This window comes from Gorilla gorilla, chromosome 11 (assembly GCF_029281585.2).
Source record: "Gorilla gorilla gorilla isolate KB3781 chromosome 11, NHGRI_mGorGor1-v2.1_pri, whole genome shotgun sequence".
Taxonomy (NCBI): domain Eukaryota; kingdom Metazoa; phylum Chordata; class Mammalia; order Primates; family Hominidae; genus Gorilla; species Gorilla gorilla.
The window spans coordinates 80,351,508-80,378,904 of record NC_073235.2 but is presented as its reverse complement, the minus strand read 5'-3'; the positions used below and the strand labels follow the sequence as shown (position 1 = coordinate 80,378,904).

Sequence of the window (27,397 nt, the reverse complement as noted above, 5' to 3'; positions counted from 1 at the left end):
CTATGTAATTTTCTGATTGCTCTCTGAGAGAAGCATAATGTCTACCACCTGTACATAACCTACTAATCTTAAATCTCTGGAAACATCCATGCCATTAAAAATTCCAAACAAATATTATTTATTATTTATTTTTTATTTTTCACAAATCCATACCTGACCTGAGCAAACAAACATTATTTCAATGCAAAAAAATTGCAGCTAATTTCTTAGCTAGAGAAAACCACAGGTTACTACAATTTAATTTTTAAATAAGTACACAGTTTTCAAGTTAGAGCTTAAGATTTTTTTCTAAGTCGTGTGCTTTTCATGCTGCTGTTTTAAAAAAAATTAATGTGTTTTCTTTCCTGATATATAAATATCTAAATGTTCTTCTGGACAGTTTGGGATAAAGCAGTATTTCCTCTTGGGTAGAGGAATTAAGGAGGGTATATATGTATGTGTGTATATATATATTTATATATATGGAGAGTATATATATTTTATATATATGAAGGGTATGTATATATTATATATGTTTATATTATATATGTAATTTATGTATTTATATTTAGCAAAGACTAAATGTAAATTACGTATCTTTTATATATATATATATATATATATTTAAGAATCTGAACCTTAATTAGCATTCACCTCTCTAATTCTTTCAGAGTTATGTAAGGGATGTGTATTAGTGAAAATGTCTCAAGTTTGACCAAGAATCTGTTTCTTCCTGATAGTGAGGAAAAGCTGCTTTGTAAGTTTCTGAAATCCATGTGCTTTGGAGGTATTCATTATTTATAAAATGTTTTTTGGTTTTTTTTTGTTGTTGTTGTTTGTTTGTTTGTTTTTTAGAAAGAGTCTCACTCTGTTGTCCAGACTGGAGTGCAGTGGCGCAATCTCGGCTCACTGCAACCTCTGCTCCCTGGGTTCAAGCAATTCTGCCTCAGCCTCCAGAGTAGCTGGGACTATGGGAACATGCCACCATGCCTGGCTAATTTTTTTTTGTATTTTTAGTAGAGTCGGGGTTTCACCGTATTAGCCAGGCTGGTCTCAAACTCCTGACTTTGTGATCCACCCTCCTTGGCCTCCCAAAGTGCTGGGATTATAGGCATGAGCCACTGTGCCCGGCCAAAATATTGGGTTTGTACCTAGTTGCATTGCAGAAAAATTACTACAGAAAAGGGGAAATGCCTATAGCTAATGGTTATATGATCCCTGTGTCAAACTGAAATATTAATAATCAGAATCTAGTTTTAAAGAGTTTATTCAAGTGAAAAGCTGGGAATGGCCAATCTGGGAGATACAGACTCCAGAGAAATGGGGTAAATGTTCCAAAGTTAAAAGTTAAGCTCCTGCTTCTACAGGCACAAAGTAAAGAAATTTAATAGGGTTTCAGCATTTTCTATACAAGGCTGGTGTATGAGTTATGGCAATATAATTAGTTACAGTTTGTTTTCTTTTCTATACAGCTTGTTTTCTTCATAGCTGGTTTTCATTTTCTTTCCAATTTAAAAGAGTATATTTAACATTCCACCTTAAGGCAATGTTATGGCTATGGAGTCCTTGTGTGAGAAGAGTAAGAGGGAAGTTAATCTGTAATGAAGATCAACAGTGAAGAGGGAAGGGGTATTCTCTGGTGCTCATTAGTAATTTTCATCATTTTACCAAACAATTTTGGTAAGGAAGAAGGCTAATCTATAGTCAAGAGAAACAAGGGTTATAGCTGCCTTGGTTACACCTGCCTCTCAAGTGACCCCTATAATCAGCATCCTTTAAGACTCAAAATAATCTAGAGTTCCAATAGCTTAGGTTTTGAATTACTTATCTTCACACCTGTTACAAGAACTAGCTCTATTCTTAAGTTGTATTTTGCAGTTTAAGCATGTGTTCTAAAATTGAGAGATAAAAATGTCAAAACAATCATAAAATTTTTTAAAATTAGCTACACAAAAAGATTTACTATATTTTATTGAAGCAAAGATTAAATTTTAAGAAGAAAAGCAACTTTTTTTCAGTTTTACATCCACCTATATACATCTATTTCATCTTTTCTAGGCTTTGCTAGAGGTGGTTAATGACCTCTTTGAAGAACAGACTGACCTGGAGAAAATTGTCAAGAAAATAATGCATCGGGCCCAAACTCTGCTGAAATGTGAACGCTGTTCTGTTTTACTCCTAGAGGACATCGAATCACCAGTAAGTTATCTTTTATCTTTTAAAGTTGAAGACTGTGTGAATGGAATAAACTTGAGTTTATTTATAATTAAACTTGTGAAATTGTGACTTGATTCACTCTTCGTGACTCTTCAACCATGGGGCAACTTTTCATCAAACAAGTTTTTTATTTTCTTTATGTGTATTTCATTCTTTTTGCAGTCAACTTAGAAACATAGACTTTTAAGCTAACAGGGACTTTAGAGATCTAACCCAGGCCTTTGTAATTGCAGATGAAGGAACTAAGGGGTTCAGTGATTTGCCCAACCTCACACAGCTCCATTAGAAGATAAACTCAAGTGTCTGTCTCACATTTTATTTACCTATGAAGGGTAAGGCCCTCAGCATTTCGGGGGCTGGATTTCAGTCCAGAGAATGCTCCATGGCCTTCTTAAGGCAAGGAGGAAGCAAATAAATGAGTGGAGATTCAGTACCCTTAGCTCTTGGAGCCCAGACAAACTGGACTCTAGCAGAATGGAATGGCCAACCGAAGCTGGGCCCTTCCCTGCAGCAGATTTGTCCTGTGGAGGCTTCCAGGTTCTTTCACAGCTGCTGTTAACCTGCGAATTCTGGCACAGAGTAGCCTTACCAGGCGAAGGGGGCTGCTGTTCACTTCCCTGCATGGGTTCCTGCTGCTCCATAGGGAAACATCTCGTTCAGGGCCTGAGGGCTACCTCACCGTGGCAATTTGTGGCCAGCTTTCTGGTTTTGTTAAGCCCTTTGGCTTTCAGGGGGAAATCTGCTGGGTAGATAAGCAACAATATTGAAATAATAATCATCATCAATCTAAATTCTTGAAAGTTAAATGTCTAAACCCTTGGCAGCAATTTAATATCTTTGCTGAGAACTTGCTTCAAAGATCGGGAATTGTCTAGCAATTAAGAGTTACTTTAATACCTGACAGAATGTTATTTTGCCACACTTTACTGAGAAAAGATTATTCCCTTTGCCTTTGGGTTTGTTTTCCTCAAAGAATAGGAACCTTAGGGTAAATTTTGGACATTTAATAATAAGTATTGTAAGACTTACAATATTGAGTATCTTTTAAAATCTGTATATGTCTAAAATGTTTAGGAGTGTTTCCCCAGATTTTAGCAGAGATTGGGGTTATTTCTGTTTCAGTCAGTGCGGTTTACACAAACAATAGCCTGGCAAGTATCCTGTGATTGTATAAATCTCAGCTGAACCTTGGGAGAACATGCACACACCCACATTCCAATAGCCCATACTTACGGAGTGTTTCCAGAAACGTTGTGAAACATTTGCATTCTTTTAATCCTTATCTTATAAGGTAGGTGTTACTATCATCCTATAATAATTTTATAGATGAGGAAATAAGGCTCAGAAGGTTGCGTGACTTGCCAGTCACCTCCACTGCCTGACGCTAAAGCCCCTTAAAGGAACGGGAAGTGGTGGGGGTGCTCATTAATACCTGGCAGGTTTCAGGGCCACAGAGAAGCCCCCATTAAACAAACGCAGGAAGGGGCAACTGTTGGGGCTTTGGCTGCCAGGATAACCTGAACCACCCCAAGGTCCCTGTGGGAGCAAGTGGCTGGGGGTGAGGGTCTGGGGTATGCAGGCTGGAATCTGGACACAGGCAAACTCACTGTTTGCTAGCTCACTTGTAAACAGATATAAAAGCAACTTAAACCAGTTAAGTGTGGTCATTCTTGCTAATCTTCTAACTTCGACTAATTTTTATGGTGTGGTCTAACTCTTTGGCAAATGACCAAAAAAATATAGATGATGGAAGTTGATATAGAATGTTGGGGCAGAGCTGGAGGGAGCGGTAGAAACAGCAATATCTTCATGGTATAAAGTAGGAAGAGGAGAGGTCAAAATACACCATCTAGATAGAGTAGATGGTACAAACGATAACAGCGCTGGCTGGTATTCTACTGAAAGTTCAAAAGGCCTCTTTGCTATCACTGCTGAACATTCTAAGACTAATGTTGGGGCAGAAAATTCTGAACTACTCCTCATCATTTCTTCTCTTTTCTTACCCATCCCCCTCCAAAGTGATATTGATGGAAAAACCAAACTCCATAAAATATTTTATTTTTGTTTTGTTTTGGCTTTTTGATTTTTTAAATTCTAATTTTCTAAATTTTAATTGATAAATAATAATTTTATGTATTTATGGTATACAGTGTGATGTTTTGATACATGTATATATTGTGGGATAATTATTAATGTATAATTTATAATGTATATGTATAATCAAAAACATATTCCTTCTATCTAACGAAACTTGTACACTGTGACCAACTGTCTACTCACTTTTACTTTTAGCCTCTGGCAACTACCATTCTACTTTTTTCTTCTATGAGTTCAACTTTTTAAATTCTAGAAATAAGTGAGATCATCCAGTATTTGTCTTTCTGTACCTGGCTTATTTCACTTAACATCCTTCAAGCTAATTCATGTTGTTTGAAATTACAAAATGTTATTCTTTTTAAAGGCAGAATAGCTTTTTTATTTTTTTTGAGGTGGAGTCTCGCCCTGTCCCCCAGGCTGGAGTGCAATGGCGCGATCTCAGCTTACTGAAACCTCCACCTCCTGGGTTCAAGCAATTCTCCTGCCTCAGTCTCCTGAGTTGCTGGGATAACAGGCACCCACCACGATACCCAGCTAATTTTTGTTATTTTTAGTAGAGTCAGAGTTTCGCCATGTTGGCCAGGCTGGTCTCGAACTCCTGACCTCAGTTGATCCACCCACCTCGGCCTCCCAAAGTACTAGTATTGCAGGTGTGAGCCACAGCACCCGGCCCAGAATAGCATTTTTTAAATGGAAAATTGTTTCTGTTACCTTGTGTATTTTATAGACTTATTATTGAAAGTTTTCTCTGTCATCAAGTCCCTCAGAGCCCCTCCAAAAAAGCCTCTCTTGAAATATGAAACTCACTCCTTTTTTTTTTTTTAATTTTAGGTTCAGGTATACATGTGCAGGTTTGTTATATAGGTAAACAGGCTTATTCTGAGCCAATATGAGTGACAGTGGCCCAGGGAAAATACAAACAGAAGAAGCCTTGAATAAGTGGTCCCAAGGTAGTTGGATCACAGTTTGGTTTTATACATTTTAGGGAGGCAGGAGTTACAGGCAAAGACATAAATCAATACATGGAAGGTGTATATTGGTTTGGTCCGAAAGGGCAGGATATCTTGAAGCAGGGACTTACAGGTTACAGGTAGGTTTGGAGATTCTTTAATTTGCAATTGATTAAAGGAGTAAGGCTCTATCTAGAACTTAGAGTCAGCAGAAAGGAATGTTTTAAATTAAGATAAGGATGCTATGTAGCAAGATTGGTGGCCTGCAGGAATGACTTAACCCTTGCCTTACATGGTGTTAGGTCTTATTTATAATTTGGTATCTTATTGCCACGAAGAGTCTGTTTCGTGAGTCTTATGATCTCTGTTTGAACATTAATGCTGCTCAGCTGTGTATGAACTCCAAAACGTAGGGCGAATAATGAGGAGGCTATTCGACTTTCCTTCCATTTATGGCCAGGAATTCAGTTTTTAAGGTTTTTCTTGGGTCCCCTTGGCCAAGAGGGGGTCTGTTCAGTTAGAGTAGGATTTTATTTTTAGTTTATAGTGAGAATGAGCTCCTGTAACACCATACGGATGAACTCTAAAAGTTAAAAGTGAACCAGGTGAAAAAAAATATTAATCTGCTCAGTATTATTCCAGAAGCAATGAAGACTTTTTGGCAAGTCTGCTGCCTGTGGAGGTGGTGGGAGAAGTTTGGGGTAAAGTTATCTATTTATGTGGCATCCCCAGCAGAAAACTTACCAACACTAGGCATTCCTTTAATACACTTCTCACCAAAGGCTTCTAAAACCTTTAGGCTTGTAGGTGTCACAGTTCTGTGCACCACCCAAGTTGTACAGTAGAAATTATAGAAAGGAGACTAGAAACAGTCCCACCACATTCAGGAGAAGAAGCCAGGATAAACAGGAAACTGTTTATCTCTGCCCCCACATTCAATATCAGCTTCCATCATCTGTACTTTTTTGGTCATCTGCCAAAGAGTTAGACCACACCATAAAAACTAGTCCAAGTTAGAAGATTAGCAAGAATGACCACCCTTCTAATCTACTGTATTAGAAGATTTTCAAACTTGACAAAGTTATTTTTACTGGAAATATTTCAATAATAGGTATATTTTTATAATAATAAGGGAATCCATGTAAGATCTCAATATTACCAAGCAAATCCACAATTATACCTTTTCCATATTACTTATGACCTTTCTTTCCTTATTATCATCAATGAACATATCACTAGCAGGATGCTTCTTAGACAGTCTTCATCACCTCTGATGCCCCTGGTATTTATGGTAAACACCAAAGAGCTTTTCCTTATGCAAAGTGCTAGTTCCATTTTTAGATGTGTTATAACCAATAGTTATCTACATAACATAAAACAAAAATTTCAGGAAAAAAAGATTGATATCAAGGGGTTAAGGGAAGTCCCCCTGTCCACACTCCTCCCCAACGTGACAGTAAGCATGTGGTATGTTACTTCAGGGGAGGAATTACTCATAATACAGGAACAGCTAAATGGGTTTTTAAGTTCCAAAACGGGCTTTTAAAATTTATAGCAGGGCTTTGCACAGTAGCATGCACCTACAGTCCCAGCTACTCAGGAGGCTGAGGCAGGAGGATTGCTTGAGCCCAGGAGTTCAACGACAGCCTGGGCAAAATAGTGAAACAACACCTCCGAAAATCAATCAATCAATAAATAGATGAATAAATAAACAATATAAAATTTATAGCAGGGTTATTCTGGAAAACCAAAACTTTTTCCTAAAGGCTTGAATGAATCAGAACCTAAAATTATGAACAAAACAGTAGAATGAAAAGAGAATAGATGAAGCCCTAGACTATCCCATTGTTGGATTGCCTGGACTAAGGGAGGAGAGGTGGAGAGGAGAATAATAAATGTGAGGTTGTCAGTCTTCCTAACCTTGCTCCCAGACTCAATTCTCCATATAGTGGTGGTGGTGGGCATTGGAGAGCAGGTGGGGGGAGTTGAAACTTCCCCCAGGCATCATGGCAGGAAAAAAGAGGTGACAATGTCAGAGGCAGTAAGAGGCAGTGAGAGCCTGACAGCTTTTCTAGAGTCCCAAAGGAGCATGAGAGGCAAATGCAGCTTTCCCCATTTCCTGGCAGACATTAACGAAGGAGGGCTGGGGCCTGAAGAAGCCTGGCTGTCAGGATGAGGAAGGGACAGGGTTGTGACCTAGTCCTGGAGGGGCTGTGGATATTTATGCATATCCAGTGTTAGGAATGACTGTGCTGAGGGCCAGCAAGGCCTTCTTATCTCAGAACAGAGGCCAGTCTGGGTGAGCAGGTGACTGCAGGCCAGCCGTGTCTCCTCCAAGCACCCGGAAAGGTGCATGTCTCCTTGGTGAAAATTTCAGTATTAAATGAGTCTAAATCTGAAATGACTGGGAAAACCTGAAGTGGCTGAGTTTAACTGGAGTAATCTCTTTTGTCTTCTGCCGATAAGCAGACTTGAGGCTTAAGCAGATAAATTTAGTTGAGTTATAGAAAAAGAATATGTTACTTTTTTATATAGCTGTATCTGTGAACTTTTAAATCTATAATCAATATGCAAATTATATTCTCTAATTAGTTATCTTGTATTCAATCCACATATATAACAATTCGATAGATGGGGAGAATGATGTATTATTCTATGAACGTTTTGGAAGCAAATGGCTGGCAATTTGGAAAAAAACCATAAGAAGCTGGATTTCTAGTTCATATCTATAAAAATATAATTTTATAAAAGGCAAAATTATGATTCATATAAATATAAAATAAATGCAAGTTGAAGATTTTTTAAACTCATTAATGTATGAGGGAGCCAATATGATGTTAAAACCAGTCCAAAGAGCACTTGAGAAGTTAGGTGTTTATGGGCAATGTTAAGATACAATTTCAAGGTTAAAAACAATACTGGTTAAAGACAAAACTAAGCCATAAACTATAATCTTCAAGATTATCTTTTCTATTGGAGAGAATGACTTGTATCTCTACCAGAGAAAGGTACAATTTAACATGTAATTTCACTAAATCTGGAGTCTTTTATCTGTATTAACCAGTGAGAGGAAGGAACTAAGTACGTTTCTTAGATCAGAAATTGGCAATTTTTTCTGTAAATGCCCAGAGAGTAAATATTTTAGGGTTTGCAAGTCACACAGTCTCTATTGCAGCTACTCAACTTTGCCCATTATAACACAAGAGCAGTCATAGACAATATATATAAAGAATGAGCATGGCTGTGTTGCAATAAAACTTTATTGACAAAAATAGGTAGTAGATCAGATTTGACTAGCAGACAAGGGTTTACAGACCACTGTTCTAGATAATCCTTTGCCCTCTTATAACATTGTAAAATGAGTACCCAGCTTTTTGCCTTATTTCTGTAATGCCAATGTAAACTTCAGAAGAATCAAAGATTCAGTGTTAAAAAATCAAATGCAAAAATACTGGTTAATATGTTTTATTCACTTGGTAGGTAAAGGCTCTTTAGAACAATCATTCAATTCTGATAAGAATAAGCACTTTCAAACAGCTCTATGATTTTTTCAGCCATCAGATTGGTAAAGCTTGAAAATAATTATAATAACCAGTGTGAGTATGGGCATTAGAAAATTGACTTTCTCATTACTGATATGGGAACTTAAGTTGGGATAACTTTTATGGTCATAAGTTTGGTAAAATATATTTGGAGATGGAGTCTTGCTCTGTCACCCAGGCTGGAGGCCCAGGCTGGAGTGCAGTGGGATGATCTCGGCTCACTGCAACCTCCGCCTCCCGGGTTCAAGCAATTCTCTTGCCCCAGCCTCCCAAATAGCTGAAAATATATTTTAACTTGAAAAAGGGGTAACCTTTGCACCCAGCAACTCCTCCTCTTAAAATTTAGAATAAGGAAATGGATGGAGATGAGACCAAAATGAGTATATAAGGATACTTACTGCATTCCTATAGTAGTGAAAATGTAAATAATTCAAATATCAATAGAAGTTTATATAATGAAATTCTATGTAGTGTTTTAAAACAATGATATATGACTATATTCATAGGAACAATGTCTTTGATATAATTTTAGGTGAATAATAAAGGGGAGAAACAACATATATAAAAAGAAGCTGTTTTTATCAGAACATGGGTACATAAATGAGATTACATTTTCACAACTATTAAATTGACGGAGCTTTGAATTTTCTCCTTTTGAGACATATTTTCTTGTATCTTCTCTTCCAGAAGGAGTCATGAGTTTATCATCTCATGGAAGAAAAGGGCAGGTAGTCAACCTCTTAGCAAGAGAACAAACTTAAAAGTCAGGGTGTCAGGAGAGAGGATTTGCTAAATGGATTTATCTTAACTTTTAGCAATTAAAGACCAATCTGGACCCAGGACAAGACATGCAGACTCCATAATCCACAAAAGAAGTATTCATAACCCCATGCCACAAGTCATCACTCCACTTCCACCCCATATAAGGTTTGCAGGGCTGCTTAATTCAGTAGAAATTAGATAAGATGAAGTATTTAATAAAAGGCTGAGTGAGGTTACTTGCCTTCAGCCATCTTAGGTAGAGCACAATGTTCACCAAAATAAGTCATGTATACTTGCTTGAAACAGTAAGAGCAGGTGCCTGGGCAGGCTCGGGGATGTTTCTTGAGTCCTCCTTGCTGCCATAGATTGGCAGAAGGTGTGGCCAGGGTGAGTGGAACAAGGAAAGTTGCAGACAAGTCATCCTGGAAACAAGGCTATTGATGTATCAGGATAAATAGGAACATGAATGGCAAGTCACCCTGCAGCTGCTTATCTTGGCCAGATGAAGAGATTTGAAAGCTAATTCATTACACAAAAATATCTATGTCATATTGGACTTTACAGTAAGCACAGGAGACTTCTCACCAGGCAGAAGCTGAAATGGCTGCTCAGAGCAGTGTTGGTGAGAACACACTCAAAGACAATAAACTGAAATTCAAATGCAGCCACCCTAAATCATTCCCCTGACTTCACCCTCCCCGTCCATTATTCATTTAAACACTAACACACAACAAAGAGCCACTAGCAGGGGCTCATGCAAAGATACTCTAAAAAAAGAAGTAGGAAGGGATGTGAAAACAAAAGCCAAGTGAAAAACACACACCAGAAAAACGCTTTAAGTTTTCCATGAAATGAAATAAAAAATAATAAGATCTCTCAGGAAAAATAAAGTTGTTCAAGAAAGAGATACAAAAGCTTAAGGAATAAATGATAAGCAGTATAAAAGATAAGAAACTGGGTTGGTAGAACTTGAAAAAAAGTAGAAGAAAAATATGTAGCTGCACAGAAAGGAATACTACATTAAAAACAAGAGGAAATAATACTTCTAAAATACTTTTAGGGACACAAATAATAAAATTGAAAATAAAATGGATAATAATAAAGCATTAAAAAAGGAGAATGATAAAAATGGAATCAGAATAACAGAGGTCCAAACTAAGTATTCTGGGCAACTCTAAAGAGAACATGGCAAATGGAACAGGAAAAAAAAAAAACATTCAAAATTATAACACTAGGACATTTTACTGAAATAAAGGCAATCTTGGATTTACAGACTGAAGGAACACACCATTTCAGGCAAAACTGATACTGACTGCTTAGCACTGAAACACATTTGGTGTTAATAGACTTCAAAGATATTGAAAAAAGCATATGGGCGTTTACACACAAAAAAATCAAAGCATCTATTGCAGGAAAATTCATTCTGATGTTAGACTACCTAGTTGCAGTCTCCTGTGCTGGAGGACAATGGGCAATATCTACAAAGTCCTCAGGGAAAGAAAATGTGACCCTATAATTTTAAATCCAAAATTTAAAGCCAAACTCATAGACAATTACACAAGTTGCAGAGAGATATTTTCAAATATACAAAGAAGAGCACAGCAAATGTAGTTCTAAGAAGCCCTTCCTGAAAAGTATGAGAGTTTGAAATCTAGCCAAGCAGGTGATGAGTGGGGAAGTTGGGATACGTAAGATGGGTATTGAGTATTGAATGTATTTAAATATCGAAGTAAGGCTAAAAACAGTGGAGCATATACTTGTAGATACAAATGTAAACCTTATATTGTAAACCATAACAATGGTGCTGGTTCCCCATGTTCTCCAAGTTCCACAGGTGCAACAGGTGGGTATAGGCATGCACATGCAGTGGGTCATATTACAGAAGAGGTCGTATTACAACACTGTGCTTGGGAAATATATCCCTTTTCTGTGGAGTGGTATCAAGCCTGATGTTTGTCTGTGGAAAGATGTTACTTCATCTCCCAGGTTTGCTCACTGCAAATACAATCCTGAGAACTGAACTAGGGCCTTAAAGTCCTGACATGCATGGCTTGGTTTTGTGGATTGCCTCTCTCAACAGGTATATTTGTGGAATATTTTAATTTTAATGTGTCAAATTTATTAACCTCCCTTTTTGATTTTTGCTTTAAGGGTTTTGTTATAAAAATCTTTATCTACCTTTAGCTGTAATGGCATTATTGTATATCTTTTTACATCCATTTGGTATGCATGGTCTTTTTTTATCCATCCAGAATGTTTTTGTGTGGAGTATAAAGCAGTATGTGTATAACCAATTGTCTTAGAACTGTTTTGCCTCCACTTTGTAGTGGCACTTCAAAATTATAGTGTTTCCATATATACCTGGGTCTGTTTCTGAGCTCACAATTTTGTCCTGCTGGTCTATTTGTTTATTTCTGCACCAGTATCTATCTGAATTTCTGTAATTTTGCAATGCATTTTGATATCTGATAGGCCAAGTCCTCAGTGTTGTTCCCCTTTAAAACTGGCTTGCTTATTCTTGACCTGTCATTCTTCAATAAAATTTTAATAGCAGCTTAGCAAATTCCATGAAAACTCTGTATAGATTTTGATTGAAATTTATCTAATTTATGGATCAATTTGGGTGACTCCTGCAGGTAACAGAGTATTCAAGGGCAAGTGGCTTTCACACTGAGAGCACTTATTAACTTACATGACTAGAAGTCTCCAGGAGGTGGTTCTGGGGATGACGCAGCAGCCAGATGATGTGATCAGGGACCCAGGCTCTGTCCATTGCCCTCTGCTTGTCTCAGTGGTTGGCCATCACCAGCTGGCTTTTCCCTTTATAGTGCACTAGGCAGCACGTCCACACATAACTGTGTCCAGGAGAAGAAAGAAAAACTTCTTTTCACATCCCTCTCTTTTCTCTCAGGGAGCAAAATCCTTTTTGTTTGTTTGCTTGTTTGTTTGTTTGTTTGAGACAGGGTTTCACTCTGTCACCTATGCTGGAGTGCAGTGGCACCATCACGGCTCACTGCAGCCTTGACGTCCCAGGCTCAAGTGATCCTCCCACCTCAGCCTCTCAAGTAGCTAGGACTTCAGGTGCACACCACCACATCCAGCTAATTTTTGTAGAAATGAGGTTCCACTAGTTGCCCAAGCTGGTCTCAAACCACTGTGCTCAAGAAATCCTTCCACTTTGGCCTCCCAAAGTGTTGGGATTACAAGCATGAGCCACCGCACCCAGCTGAGGAAAATCTTTTTTTTTTTTTTTAACGGCTTGTCCAGCTGACGTTTCCTAAGACCCCGTTAATCAAGAATGAAATGTTGTCCAAGTCATCTATATTCTTCATACTTTTCTATTCTTCATCTATCAATCTCTGATTACGGGTGTGTTCAAATTTTTAGCTTAACAGATTCTTCAATATTTTTTGTCCAATTATGTAGGTTGTTGATTTAGTTGTTTGTATTAATTATGTGTTTTTGAATTTGAGATTGCAGCTGATTTTGATGGGAGAGTGTTTTTGTTTGTTTGCTTATGCCATTGCTTTCTTTCTTTCTCTCTTGCCCTCTTTCCTACCTGTCTAATAGTTTGCCCAGCTTCCTGACCCCTAATCAAAAACCAAGACTTATTCTGGTGGCTCAGATTTCCTGCTGTGTAGTAATATTACACCAAGCTAGAGGCAGCTTGGTTCAGTTTCTTGGGGTGAAGCTGGGTCACCTGTTCCCCACACCCCAGCAGGAGCTGAAATTCCGACCATCACTGCCAGCCTGTTTCTGGACTTGGAGTTCAGCAGGCCTACATGTCTTCAGGCTTGTGACTTTAGAGATCTTTTCCCTCCTTTCCCTTCTCCTCCCTACCCTTCTCCTTTTCTTCTCTCTTCCTTTCAGTCTCTAAATGTCTTTCTGATTTCCTCTGTGTTTTATCAGTCTTTGCTCTGTTTTTGGAAGAGATCAGATGTGTAAAAGCATGAACTTATAGCACCATCTCTACTGGCATTCTGTACACTACTTTTATAATTAGAAAACAAAACAGTATCATTTCAGGAAAATAAAAGTTTCTCCCTCCAAAAGTAAGTTTTATTTCTATTTTATTAGAATAATTCCTGAAAACAAAAGTTCTATTTGTATTTTGTGATTCTAATACTTAAAAAAAACTGCTCATTGCAAATTTATGTTTTATGGCCTTTATATTTGAAGGGAATAAGGGAGAAAAAATTAATTCTGGTTGTAGAAGCTTTGATTCACCAAGATCTTAACTCTGTGTTTAGAAACTGCATTTGTGGTCTTTAAGCCAGGCACTCAGGTGTAAACTGTTCAGTTTACTGAATGGATGCCAAAAATAGAAATGAGGAATGCTGTTCTAGCCCTTTCTCTGACAAAATTAATATTTTGCCCCCTTTTGCTTCTCTTAAGTGTTTCAGTCCATTGATTTTAAGTGATTTTGTCAATGGCATTTTCCATTAGACTGGGAAGAAGGAAAGATTGCTCCATAGCTGGCTGCTGCTGTTAACATTAGGAACTATTTAGCTCCTTGAACTGAATATTCCCTGCTTACTGTTATTCCATCCTATGCACCTGTCTAAGCAATTCCTATCACTTCTCTTAGTTCTTTCCAGCTCATGCATTTACTATTATTTCTATTTATTTTTGTGTGTAGTCAAGGAAAGTGAATGTAGACATTTTAATCTTATGTCCTAAGGCACTGTCTCAAGTCCTAGTTTTTACAAGTGTTCTCTTCTCATGTATCATCCTGATGGCTGGCAGCTATTTCGTTGTTAAGAACTCTATGAAGTACTTTCTAACTAAGCTTATAAATACCTGGCTAGTGTCTGGAGTTTCTTTACAAAACTGTGAAGCATAAGCTAGCTAGGCACACTTGTTTTCTTATATCCTCCTTAGGTCCTTGGTCCTTACGTAAATGTACATACAATTAAGCCAATGAACTAGATGCTCTTCCTGAATCCTACACTCAAGGGGAAGAGATGGGGCGAGCATCCTCCGATTGTTCTGGGGCAGTCCGTAATTCAGTGCCCTCCTTCTCAAGTGAGTTGCAAAAATTGCCTCAGCCTTTGCTTTCTGTATCACTTATTTTCCATTTCCCTACCTTTCCGTCTTTGATTTTCCTTCTCCCTATAAAGAAGCCCACTTAAATTCAGTTTGATTTTTGCTCCAAGTGTTTTTCTAGTGTGCAAAGTGGAGAGTATTTTAAAAAAAAATCCTCTGATGATTACCCAAACTATTATTGTTATATACACAATCATCCTTCAGTATCTGTGGGGTATTGGTTCCAGGACAGCGCATGGATACCAAAATCTATGCACACTCAAGTCCTGCAGTCAGCCCTGCAGAACCCACAGATATGAAAGGTCAGCCTTCTGTATCTGCAGGTTTCACATTGCCCTGAATGCTGTATTTTCGACCTGCATTTGGTTGTGGATGCAGAACCCATGGATAAAGAGGGCCAATTATATTAACTGAAAAAATGTGCATATATACTACTATATATATATACACACACACACACACACACTCACATCATTAATGTGTCATATTACCTGTTCATACATATTAACTCATTTTATTAATAACTGTATATCAATATAGTAAATCAACTCACATCATTAATCATTTATATGTTAAATAAACATATGTATGCATATATATATTTATATAATCTCCAACTACTGAACCCCTAACCCCACTGTCCATCTCCATTACATCCCATCCCAAATCTTCTCCACCTCTGATATTTCCTATTTAGCCAATAGAACCTTCACCATTTAGTAACTCAAGCTAAAAACCATAGAGTAGTTTCTAAGTCATTCTCACTATTCTACATTCACTTGTGTCTATGATCTGTTGCTTCTACCTTGAAACATCATTTCTAGCCCTTCCTTCTCACTCTTTCTACCACCTTCTTCACTGTGTCTTTACTGATTTCTCACTAGGACATTTTTTTCCTGACTCATTTCTTGCTTGCAAACAGGGCACTCTTCTTTTCAATCAATTACTGCTTCTTTTTAAACATGCACTGGCCTCTCCTATGATTCAAAACATTGGTAGTTGTCTATTGCTTGTATAATAATGCTCACACTACCCAACATTCAAGGCCCATCACTTCTGCTTCTAACTTAACTTGCGGTTCTCCTCTCCGGTCCTCAGCCTTGCTCTATCCTTTACTTCACCTCTACCCCACCTCCCCATGGTCAGCCTAAGCATGTACTAGCCTATTAGCACAAAAGATGCATATCTTTGTGCAAATAGTCCCAGTGAAAGACAAAATGCACCAGACAACGAAGATCATTTCATCTGGCTATTGCAATAGGGAGAATGCTCATTAATGGTGAACATCTCAAAGAAAAAGATGGGGTTTCACAGAAACATATAGACAAGGGAGTTACCCATATCATTCATGAGCCTTACAGGAGTCATGCGGAAGGATGGAGAAACGTCTTATTTTGAAATGTGCTAGGGCAGAGTGGTCTGTTGAGGATAGCCAATTCTGGAACAGTGATAGGGAGATTTCTTTATCATTACTATTTCGGGGGAGCACAGAGCTCAGGTAAAGTTCAACATTGTGAACTCTACTGGCTACTCTCTGGAACCTCTCCACTCCCCAACTACCTATGGTTGGTCTTTCTATCTTTACCTCAGTGCCCTTGAGGGCTGATCTTTGCTTACCACACCACTTGGGCTCTCTTGTCCTCTGGCTGCCAGTTGGGTTTGACAAATAGAAGGTATGAGCAGAAGATTTAAGGGCCAGAGGAGTGAAAGACATTGGGTGTAGTTATTTTCCTTATTCCTTGTTTACCAGTTCTAGGGGTGGCTAGATCTTTCCATGGCTTCTCTTCACATGGATATCAAAATCACCTCCAGGATCTCAAAATCACTCTTCCCTTCTCCCCTCCCTCCCTCTTGTGTAACCTCAGACCTAGGAGTGTTAACTGCTTTCCAAAGTTGCTAGTGCCTGGGTGCCTCACCATTCCTTATTGGGTTCTTTTCACCCTACCCACACTTCTATAGCTTGCCCCTTTATTGAATTATGTTCAGTTAAACTCTTTTGAGAGTTCTCTATTTTCTCCCAGAACGAATTGATTTGTTCCCTCAGCCTGGGAAACTTCCCCCACTTGTCAGCCTAGAGCGTTCCTGCTCATCACACAGTTCACATGAAGACTTCCTTAACACCTTCCTCTGTGCACTGGTAGCATTTTGGACATACATTGTGGTGAAACATTTGTGAACTGTTTCCTCCTCTGTACTGTGTTGTGAGTTTCTCAAGGATAGGATATGATTTGTGCCCATTGGTGTTTATAGAGCCTATAGCAGTGCTTGGTGCACTAAGTATTTGATAAATGCTGACTGCATGAATAAATGATTAGAGTAAATTGGCATAAGTGAGAGATTTATTAAGAAGCGTAGTAAGAGATGATTGTTTAATTCATTCTTTTTCTTTCTTTTTTTTTTTGAGAAAGAGTCTTGCTCTGTCACTTAGGCTGGAGTGCAGTGGTGCATCTCGGCTCACTGCAGCCTCCACTTCCCAGATTCAAACGATTCTCCTGCCTCAGTCTGCTGAGTAGCTGGGATTACAGGTGCGTGCCACCATGCGTGGCTAATTTTTGTATTTTTAGTAGAGACAGGGTTTCACCATGTTGGTCATGCTGGTCTTGAACTCCTGATCTCAGTTATCTACCCACCTTGACTTCCCAAAGTGCTGGCATTACAGGTGTGAGCCACCACACTTGGCCTATTTAATTCATTCTTTTGCCATTTTGAGTAGTCCTCTTATAGAAAAATAGAGATTCAGAAAATTAGAAAACAAAAATCATGATTACTTAGTAGATAATTTTTATTTTGGTGCCCGGAATATCTATTTGAGTATAGTTTTTATTTTTTTAACTTGTTTTTAAGTTAAAAGAACAGAGAGAAGCCAGACCAACTAGCACTTGATAAATATCCAAATCAGAAAGACTTCTGTCCATGGATCTTTTCCAAAGAACAAGCAGGGAGATGTTTTGTTTACTTCACTTGGCAGGTACACTCCCTTCCCCAGGGTGCAATAATCAGGGCTGATCAGCAGCAAAGGAAGCTTGAAACCAGTTGTTTAGTATCATTGATTTAGAAACCACTTCTGATATTTCCCTTATAAGATTCTCTTTTTTACTTAGTGTGTGTATATTAATTTATTTAATCCATGTTCATTTAGTAAATGTATAATAAAATCAAAGTTGGATTTAGGTAGTAAACTTTTAAAATTCATAAAACTAAGAATTATATAATTGGTCCAAGTCAGGAATAAAGCATAAATTCTATTCTATTTTATTTATGCCTTCACCTATTTGGTATTGGTCATAATTTCTGCAATGTCATTCTATATATCCCGTTAAATTATATCCAAATATTTAAGCTGTTTTTGCTGTTTTATTTTTTAACCCAGGTATCTGAGTATAAACAATTTTCTATTTGAATGCATTATATTTTCAATTCTTTTTAAAAATATAAGTTGTCTGATGCTTTGAGGAGCAGCCAATGGCCTGCCTGCCTAGAATTTGCTATTCAAAGACACTTGTGAGTGTGAAAGTGGGCACTATTAATAATTGTCCCTGGGCAACAGGCTTAATTGGAGTGGAACTGTCCCCTGCCAACTGGGGATATATCCTCAAGTATATCTCTTACCACTTACCCTGGTGCCTAAAATTTCTATCATTGCAATACTGTTTTAAATTAAAAGATTATGACTCCAAGAATCCTCTTTCTGAATATAGCTATATTATATGGGAATATTAATACATTAACCTATCATTAGCCATTAACAATTTAGCAAAAATAACTGATCTGGCCTAGAAATGGCTCTACACCAGAGAAGTTGGCAAACTTTTAAAAATAAAGGTCTGTCTACTAAATATTTTAGGCTTTGTGGCCTGCACGATCTCAATTGCAACTATTCACTCTACTGTTATAGTAGAAAGCAGGCACAGACAATACTTAAATTAATGAGTATGGCTTTGTTGCAATGAAACTTTATTAATAAAAACAGGTGGTAGGCCAGATATGGCCCATGGGCCATCCTTTGCCCAATCCTGCTTTTGAGGACTGAGAGGCTGGCAGATGAATTTACATCTCCAGAATTATGTTACTTCTCAACTGTTCATCTTGCTGCCCTCATCACGGACTAATGCCACATGTATATTGCCTTGCCAAATAATCTGATGACTCAGGGTCAATTTGGCTGTGAATCTAACCTCAGAGGTCAACTCACCTTGTACTTTAAATTTTTCTTCTTTAAAATGTTGCAGTAGTTGTGGTTCTCCTGAGAAACAGAACCAATGGGAGACTGGATAGATAGATAGATAGATAGATAGATAGATAGATAGATAGATAGATAGATAGATAGGCAGACAGACAGATGATAGATAGATAGAGATAAAGATATTTATTCTAGGAATTGGCTCACATAATTATGGAAGCTAAGAAGTCCCACAGTTTACTGTCTGCAAGCTAGAGAACCAGGAAAGCTGGTGATGTAATTCAGTCTGAGTTCAAAGACCAGAGAATCAGGAGTCCCAGTGTCTGAGGACAGGGGAAAAATGGATGTCCTAGCTCAAACAAAGAGACCACATTTGCCGTTCCTCTTCCTTTCTATCTGAGCCCTCAGTGGATTGGACAATGCCCACCCACATTGCTCAAGACAATCTTCTTTACTCAATTTATTGATTTGAATGCTAATCTCTTCCAGAAACACTTCACAGACCACCCAGAAATAATGTTTTGCCAGCTATCTGGGCACCCCTTAGCCCAGTCAAGTTGACACATACCAATTAACCATCACAAATGTTAAGTCTTAAAAGGTTAGAGACCTTATTTATTATTTCTTTGGTATCTCCCTATGCTATCCAGTACTTTATACACACTGGATAATCAATATTTAACCAAAGATCAGTAAACATCAGTATCTTCATTTTTCTTCTAAAGACACTAATGAAGATTAGTATCTTCATTTTTCTTCTAAAGACACAGGAACCTAAGAATTATGATATAAGTGTAAAGTTAGGGAACATAGTCTACAATACTTTCCTCACTCCTGACACCATTTGTGAGTTTTGGAGTTCCCAAGACCATGCTAAGTTTCACTAATTTGCTAGAAGGGCTCAAAGAACTCAGTGAAAGCTGTTACATTCACAGTTACAGTTTACTACAGGAAATCATACAGATTAACATTAGCATGTGGCAGAGTCTAGGAAAATTCCATATGTGGACTCTGCTCATGGAGTCATGGATAGTGTCAATGTCTCCTGGCTATCATGTGTGACAAGATGCATGAAATTTTGCCAACCGGGGCCTGAGCCTTAGTGTCTAGAGTCTTTATTGGGGCTTGATCACAAAAATAGGGTTGACCTGCCCATGCGGCTGACCTCTGACTCCTTTCCTCCAGTGGTCAACTGATACCATGTGTCCCAAAGCTCCCACCCAAATCATATTGTTGGTGTGGCTTGAAGCCCCCATTCTAAATCACACTGTTACTCTTTGCACATTAATCAGGCATTCCAAGGGTTTAGAGATTATCTCTCAGGAGCCAAGGACAAAGGCCAGACCTCTCTTTAGGGAAGGTTCAGTTCTTTCCTACATGCAAGGTCAATCATGGTTCATGAATACAGTGTCTGACTTTGATCATGGCACCATAAGCCATTTTACTGGAGGACACAGCTAATGCATTCTATGGAATGCTGAAGTTGAAGGATACATAGTCCTTGACTTTCCCATTATACATTAAAAATGAATTTAGAAAACAAAACAAATAAAAGTTTTGTCCCTATTTTTCTTTTCAGCTTGTAATTTATGTTGGAGTAAGATGTTCTAACATTTTAGAAAAAAGTGTTTTTTCCTTTTAGTAGTTTCTCCAACTTCTTTTACAAGAGTTCAAACATCCTGTCATTTCATTAAGAGATGTATGTATCTTATCCATTCTCTGTAGATCTACAGGTTCTATGGCTTTGAAACGCCATTATTTCCTATTCCATTTCTTATATCCCTCAGTTGCTATTCCTCAGATGGAAAAAATATTTTTAAAAGATCGTTATTTTCTTTCATTCTCTGGACATTTCTCACATTTGTTTTCTTAAGATGTGAAACCAGAAGTGCACTTATTTTTTCCAGGGAGCACTAGTTTTGAGGAGCCAGGGCAAATTAAGCTCCCTACCATAAAGCAAGCTCCATAACTGCAGAGATTTTATTTTCTTTTACTTTCACATTTGTAATTCTATTGTACACTACACTGCTTGACACATAAGACAGTACGTATTTGTTGTATTGAAAGATAATTTTCAAAAAGCTAAAAACTTAACTCTTGCAGAAATCTAAAGCAAGCATGTATCAAAGATTTGTTTAACTCATTAAAAAGAGAAACCGCAGAGTGGCAAAGTTGGTTATAAAACAGCCACTGAAAGAATGCCAGCATAAGATTGCTAGATTAGCTTTTTAAAATGGTTACTACCAGTCAGGATAATACAATTGTAACCATTGAGCTTTTCTTTTCTCCTGCACAGAAATCATTTGCATCTTTACTTGGATAAAATTTATTTGTATTGCTATCAGATTTGCAGAAAGTAACATCTACTCTTACCACGCTGTAAATTATTCTAATCAATAGTAAGAAGTAGGCCAAAGGAAGCATTCTTAGTAATATTGGAGAATTTAATCTCATTTATCAGATCAGGAATTAAAAAAATGTCCTGCTCAATTTTGAAATGCAGAAACAATTAACAGTTTATTGATAATATGATTAATCTTATACCAAGCCAAGTGTTTTACTTCAAGTTACTTTTTAGTCTGTGTTTACTCAAATTTGGGCATATAGGAGGTACTCAATAAATATTTGTAGAATTAGTAAATAAAAGTAGAGTTTATTCTGGTTTTGAAGGAGTCATATCCAAATAATTTGCTGCTGCAATAACACTTGCTCTTGCTTATTAAAGCAGTGAGAAGTGGTATCACTGGAGCTGTGGAATCAGAACAACGTGGTTCAAATCTCGGTTCTGCAATTTCCTGCTTGTGTGGCTTCCAGCAAACCACTTAACCCCCTAAGCCTTAATTTGCTGTCAATAAAATGAGGATAAAATCTATCTTCTGGGATGTTGTAAGTGTTGATACATGCATAAAGGATTGTTTATAATGTGTGAAAAATCCCTCATTTGCAGGAAAATGTCCTCTCTATGTGGTTTGTCTCCCTTTCAGCATAGTGGCCTCAGGGTAGTTGCACTTCTTGCATGGTGACCGAGGGCTCCAAGCACACATATTTCATCAGGCAAGGCAGAAGCTGTGTTGCATTTTACAACAACCTTGGAAGGCATGTAGCATGTCTTCCATATGCTCTATTTGTTGAAGCTTTCAGAAGCCCACCGGATTTAAGGAGAGAGGACGTAGATCCTACCACTTGGTAGGAAAGTGGCAGGGTTACATGGAAGAGAAGAATATGGGATAGAAGATATTGTTGTGACCATCTTTGGAAAATAAAATTTGCCACAATTAGTGATTCTGTAGAGGCTTAATTCATATTACAATATGAAATGAAATATCTTCTATAGTTGTCAAGGGTATTTCCTTGCAGTTGAGCTATTGTCATTGCCCTACATTCATCTGGTCACACAGAATTTTCTTTGTGATGAGCCCTTCTTTTCTATTTTTTCCCTAATGTTGCATTTGCCTAGCTTGAGTTCATTACCTCACTGATAAAGCTGTTTTAATATTTAATCTATTCCTATTTTCCAAATCATTTTCTCAGGTGCTCATCAATTCCTTGTAAGTGGTTAATTTAAAAGGCCTTTGAAGCATGACTGCCTATGGCTAAGGAAAATCTAAATGTCAACCTTGGAAGCATTCTATGACATTCAGATGGACTCCTTTCACTATAGGGGCTTGTTTTTCTATCATGTGGTATATCTTGTCAAAAGAGGGTATTGGGGCTCAGAAAAGGAGACTTCAAAGCATGGTGCCTTGGCATACTGAGCACGTTGATCTAAAGGAAATTAAAAGGCCTTAGAACTGAGTCCCCTCAGAGCCAAGAACTTTCTAACCTTTTCTTGTTCCTCCTCACAAGTACAAGATGGAACTCTCTTCCATCCCCTCCCTGAAATTTTATTAACCACAGAATATTATTCGCATATCACAGAAAGGAAGACTGAGGAATGTCCCCATGCCCAGACAGACTTTCCATCTGTTCTTCTGAGGGCACTCTGAGAGATTACCCGGGAGACTTTATCTGCATAATAAGATAACCTTTGGCCAGATGCGGTGGCTCGTGCCTGTAATCCCAGCACTTTGGGAAGCCAAGGCTTGTGCCTCATCCGGGGTGAGGAATTCAAGACTAGCCTAGTCAACATGGTGAAACCCTGTCTCTACTAAAAATGCAAAAATTAGCTGGGCATGATGACACGCCCCTGTAATCCCAGCGACTTGAGAGACTGAGGTGGGAGAATTACTTGAACTCGGGAGGCGGAGGCTGCAATGAGCCAAGATTGGGCCACTGCACTCCAGCCTGTGCGACAGAGTGAGAACCTGTCCAAAAAAAAAAAAAAAAGATAACCTTTGTTCACAGTGAAGTTCCACCCCTTACCTTCCTCCCACCTCCTCCAGAGCTCAGAGAAACTTTGTCCCTGGTCATTGTCTGTTCTTTGGGCTCATTTAATTCCTCTGAAATTTTTTTCTACCCCTCAAAATTGCCTACATCCCCCATCCGTCTCCCCTATGAAGAGGATGCTATTTAAGCTTCAACCATCTGGCCCTCCTTTGAGTCTCATACTTTATATGGCTTCTGTGCTTCTGCATATTAGTAAATTTGTATGCTTGTTCTCCTGTTAATCTATTTTCAGTTTATTTCAGCAAACCTTCAGAGGGTAGAAGGAAAGGTTTCCGTCCACCCCTACAAGGGCCAGAAATAGTGCCTTTCTCACTCAACATTTGTAGTGTTGAAAGAGCTAGCACTCTAGCATCAGAGAGAATTCCTTTCATGCCAGTTGCCTTATTTAATTGTGTGAAACTGAGTAAGTCTTTTTAAAAATTAGGGGTTAGTTTCCTCATCTATAGACTGAGTATAAAATTCTCTACTTTAGATTTATAATAAAGAAATAATCAGAAAAGCTTCTGCTGTAGGGCCTGGTTTACAGTGTAAACTCAATATTAGCTAATAATAAGAAAAACTACATTGACATTTTCTGTTCCCATAAATTCCCCCTCAACATAAGCCTTGGTCAACTCTCGCACTGGTATGCTAGTTTCACTGGAGAGGTGAGACAGGAAGCGTCCACACAAGAATGATTGTTGAATAAGGTGGCTTCCTCTTCTTTACCCTTTAGGTGGTGGTACCACGAAGCTCACCTGAGAACAATGATGAGCCAAGCTTAAAGATGAGCTAACTTCAGGAGCCTGGGGTTGACAGAGGGCATCTTCTTTGAGGGGTGTTCTGTCCCTACCTGGGTCTCTTATTGCTGTTGATTGGGTTGTTAAAAGAACAGTTTTCTTTTTAAGTATTCAAATGAGATTTTCCTTTACCTGACCTCCATAGCTCATTGTACACCTAATTGTAAAAATATGCACATGTTTAGTGAAATGTATTAAAACTTTGACAATGTATGCTTTGTAAGAAATAAGATACAAGATGTAGGATGGGATTCTCCTCTTCTACTCTGTCTTGGGATTTCTCCACTTAAAAATCTCTCTATAATCTCCAAGTATTATAATCATTATAAAGATGACAATGTTTATTACATTATTTTAAACTGCAATAAAGCTTTAATTGACCTGGATTTATTATCTTTCTATGCGACAGGTGGTGAAATTTACCAAATCCTTTGAATTGATGTCCCCAAAGTGCAGTGCTGATGCTGAGAACAGGTAGGGCTTGTGGGGTTCATGTGTCTTTTGATGTTCTTTTGTCCTTGGTGTTAGCAGCATTGCATAATTCTTAGAAGATAGTAGTAGTTCTTTATATTAGCAAGTACAACCAAATATCATGACTCTTCTGTATTTCAGGGCTTAAATTAAAACTATACCTTAAAAATAAATGCATATACGGCCAGGCACGGTGGCTCAGCCTGTAATCCCAGCACTTTGGGAGGCTGAGGCGGGCAAATCATGAGGTCAGGAGATCGAGACCATCCTCGCTAACATGGTGAAATGCCGTCTCTACTAAAAAATACAAAAAAAAAATTAGCCGGGCATGGTGGCGGGTGCCTGTGGTCCCAGCTACTTGGGAGGCTGAGGCAGGAGAATGGAGTGAACCTGGGAGGTGGAGCTTGCAGTGAGCCGAGATTGCGCCACTGCACTCCAGCCTGGGTGACAGAGCGAGACTCCGCCTCAAAAAAATAAAATAAAAATAAATAAATAAATAAATAAATAAATAAATAAATAAATGCATATACGTCTAGCTTGCAATCAGTTTTTAGGGCCAACTTTTAGTACTTGTAATAGGATTAAAATGTTGCCTTTAGCTTTCTCTTTTCCCTGAACCTTGTAAATTTTTGTTTGTTTGTTTGTCTTGTTTTTTAACGTGGAGTCTCGCTCTGTTGCCCAGGCTAGAGTGCAGCAGTGCAATCTTGGCTTACTGCAGCCTCTGCCTCCCAGGTTCAAGCAATTCTCCTGCCTCAGCCACCTGAGTAGCTGGGATTACCGGGGCGTGCCACCACACCTGGCTAATTTTTGTATTTTTAGTAGAGACTGGGTTTCACCATGTTGGCCAGGCTGGTTTCGGACTCCTCACCTCAAGTGATCTGCCCGTCTTGGCCTCCCAAAGTGCTAGCATTACAGGTGCGAACCACTGTGCCCGGCCACCTTGTAATGTTTTGAAATAAATCTTAAGATACTCTGCTGACTTCTGAACTTTGAATCCAAGTTATTTAGGTAAGTTAATATGGAATAGTACTGGAGCAAACCTGTTTTCGTTAAGCCAACAGTTTCAGTTTCTTTTCACATCACATATTTGACTAAATCTTCCAATAAAAAAAGGAAAATTTTAGATATATCTTAGCTGTACAGACAGCCTAATTTTTTACTTTATTTTTGCTCTTTGTTTCTCTTCCTCCCTCTTGTTTGTCCATACTTGGCCAATAACATCCCCTTGGAAAAAAGACTGAGAGAGTTTCCAGTAATTCACTTCTTGTTCTCATTGGCATCTTTGAGGCTATAACAGGATAGAAGTGAAGACTGCAAGCAATCAGTGAATTTCTCTTAGCTTTTTACTGCCTTGAATAATAGCTGTGTTGCTACAAAAATTCTCTTTGGTTGCCTCTAGAGGAAGGGTTAAAAAATAGTGAAATTAACCAAAATGCAGACATGGAGAAGGAATCATAAAGCACTCAGGGCAGTATGATGATGATGACAATGATGAAGATATTGATACTAAAATATGAGCAACCTCCATTATTTGACTGTTATGTGTTCCATGTAGTATGCTAAATGATTTATAAGCATTTAATCCCCCAAACAATCTTTTGAAGTAGGCATTCCCCCCATGTTATAAAGGAGAAAGCCAAGGTTCATCAAGTTTAAGTAACTTGTTTGAGGCCCTGCAACCAGCAAGTGGTAGCCACCAAGGACAAGGTCACTTAGATAAGACTCTCCCAACCTCTGAACTTTGATTCCATAGCCACACGTCATTTAAAATCTGCTTGTTGATCTCATCTAGTGAATACCTGTCAGGTTAATGTTTCCCAAATCTAATGGGTCAGTCAGAATCAGGCTTAGAAAGTTTAGTAGAAACTAAATTCTCAGAACATACACTGAGAGATTCTGATTCAGTACTTCGGAAGTGAAGTCCTAAAGGTCTATATGTTCTAAAGGCCCTCTGGGTAATTACCTATTTCAAGATGTAATACTCAAGAGTAATTTGATTTTTATATCCATTATTGCCTTTAAATTCAGGAAATAGAAACCAGTAAGTAAAAATAAAAAGTAAATTATTTTTTATCAAGTGCATGAGGTTTAAAAGGGGCCTTTGCTACATACTATATAACTTCATTTACAGGACATTCTTAAAACATCAAAATTATAGGAAGAGAAAGTAAATCAGTTCATTTCCAGGGACAGGAGATGGAGAGAGGGATTGACTTCAAAGGGGTAGAGGGTTGTGATGGAACCACGCTATATCTTGCTTGCAGTGGTGATTATACAACTGTATTTGTCAAAACTTGGAGAAATTTACCTAAAAAAGGGTGAATTTTACTGACTGTTAATAATACCTTAAAATGGAAATTGAAATGGGAAAAAGAGGTCTTTGGTAAGAGGTTTTATATTCATAAAAATGTGTTTATGTTCACATCTATATTTAATGCCAGCTAATCTATACCTAACCAAGATATTTAGCATAGAAAGTTACTAGTAGTATACTCAGCAATTTTCCTAAATAGAATGTTATAAAACAACATGAAATACGATAGAAAAATATCTATTCATGCTGATATCTTTAGCTATTCATGACCTCATATAAGTTATATCTCTCATATATGAGAGGGGGAAGCTTTATGTAGTTATTAAAACACAACCTTTGAAGTCCTAATGCTTCAATATTGTTATTTTTTATACTGCTGAACATGTTCTCATGGTCACTTCAGAGTTAAATACTTCTGTTTTTTTATTATTTTTAATCGTGAGAGAACTTCCATGTCAAAATGAAATGACCCAAGACCTAGACTGCTCTTGGCAAACTTTCTGATAATAAAAGACAGAAAGAAAGGTCAGGTTTTCTTTAAAGAGACATTTGAAAAGTGCCTTTGAACTTTGACATTATGAGATAGTCCTATTCATCATTCTATTTATGGCTTTTAAATTAATGTAGAATGTTCATTTATCTCAGAAGACCTTTCCATCATTGTCCAGTAATTC

General features: G+C 37.9%; 1 protein-coding gene across 1 annotated transcript in view; it reads left to right on the top strand.

The window, feature by feature from the left end:
• PDE11A (phosphodiesterase 11A) overlaps nt 1-27,397 on the top strand; it is a 435,243-nt gene that overhangs the window by 163,412 nt on the left and 244,434 nt on the right. The window contains exons 4-5 of the mRNA XM_019021629.4: nt 2,038-2,178; nt 24,348-24,412. Of these exons, the coding sequence (XP_018877174.2) occupies nt 2,038-2,178; nt 24,348-24,412 (206 nt within the window). The remainder of the gene's footprint in view (nt 1-2,037; nt 2,179-24,347; nt 24,413-27,397) is intronic.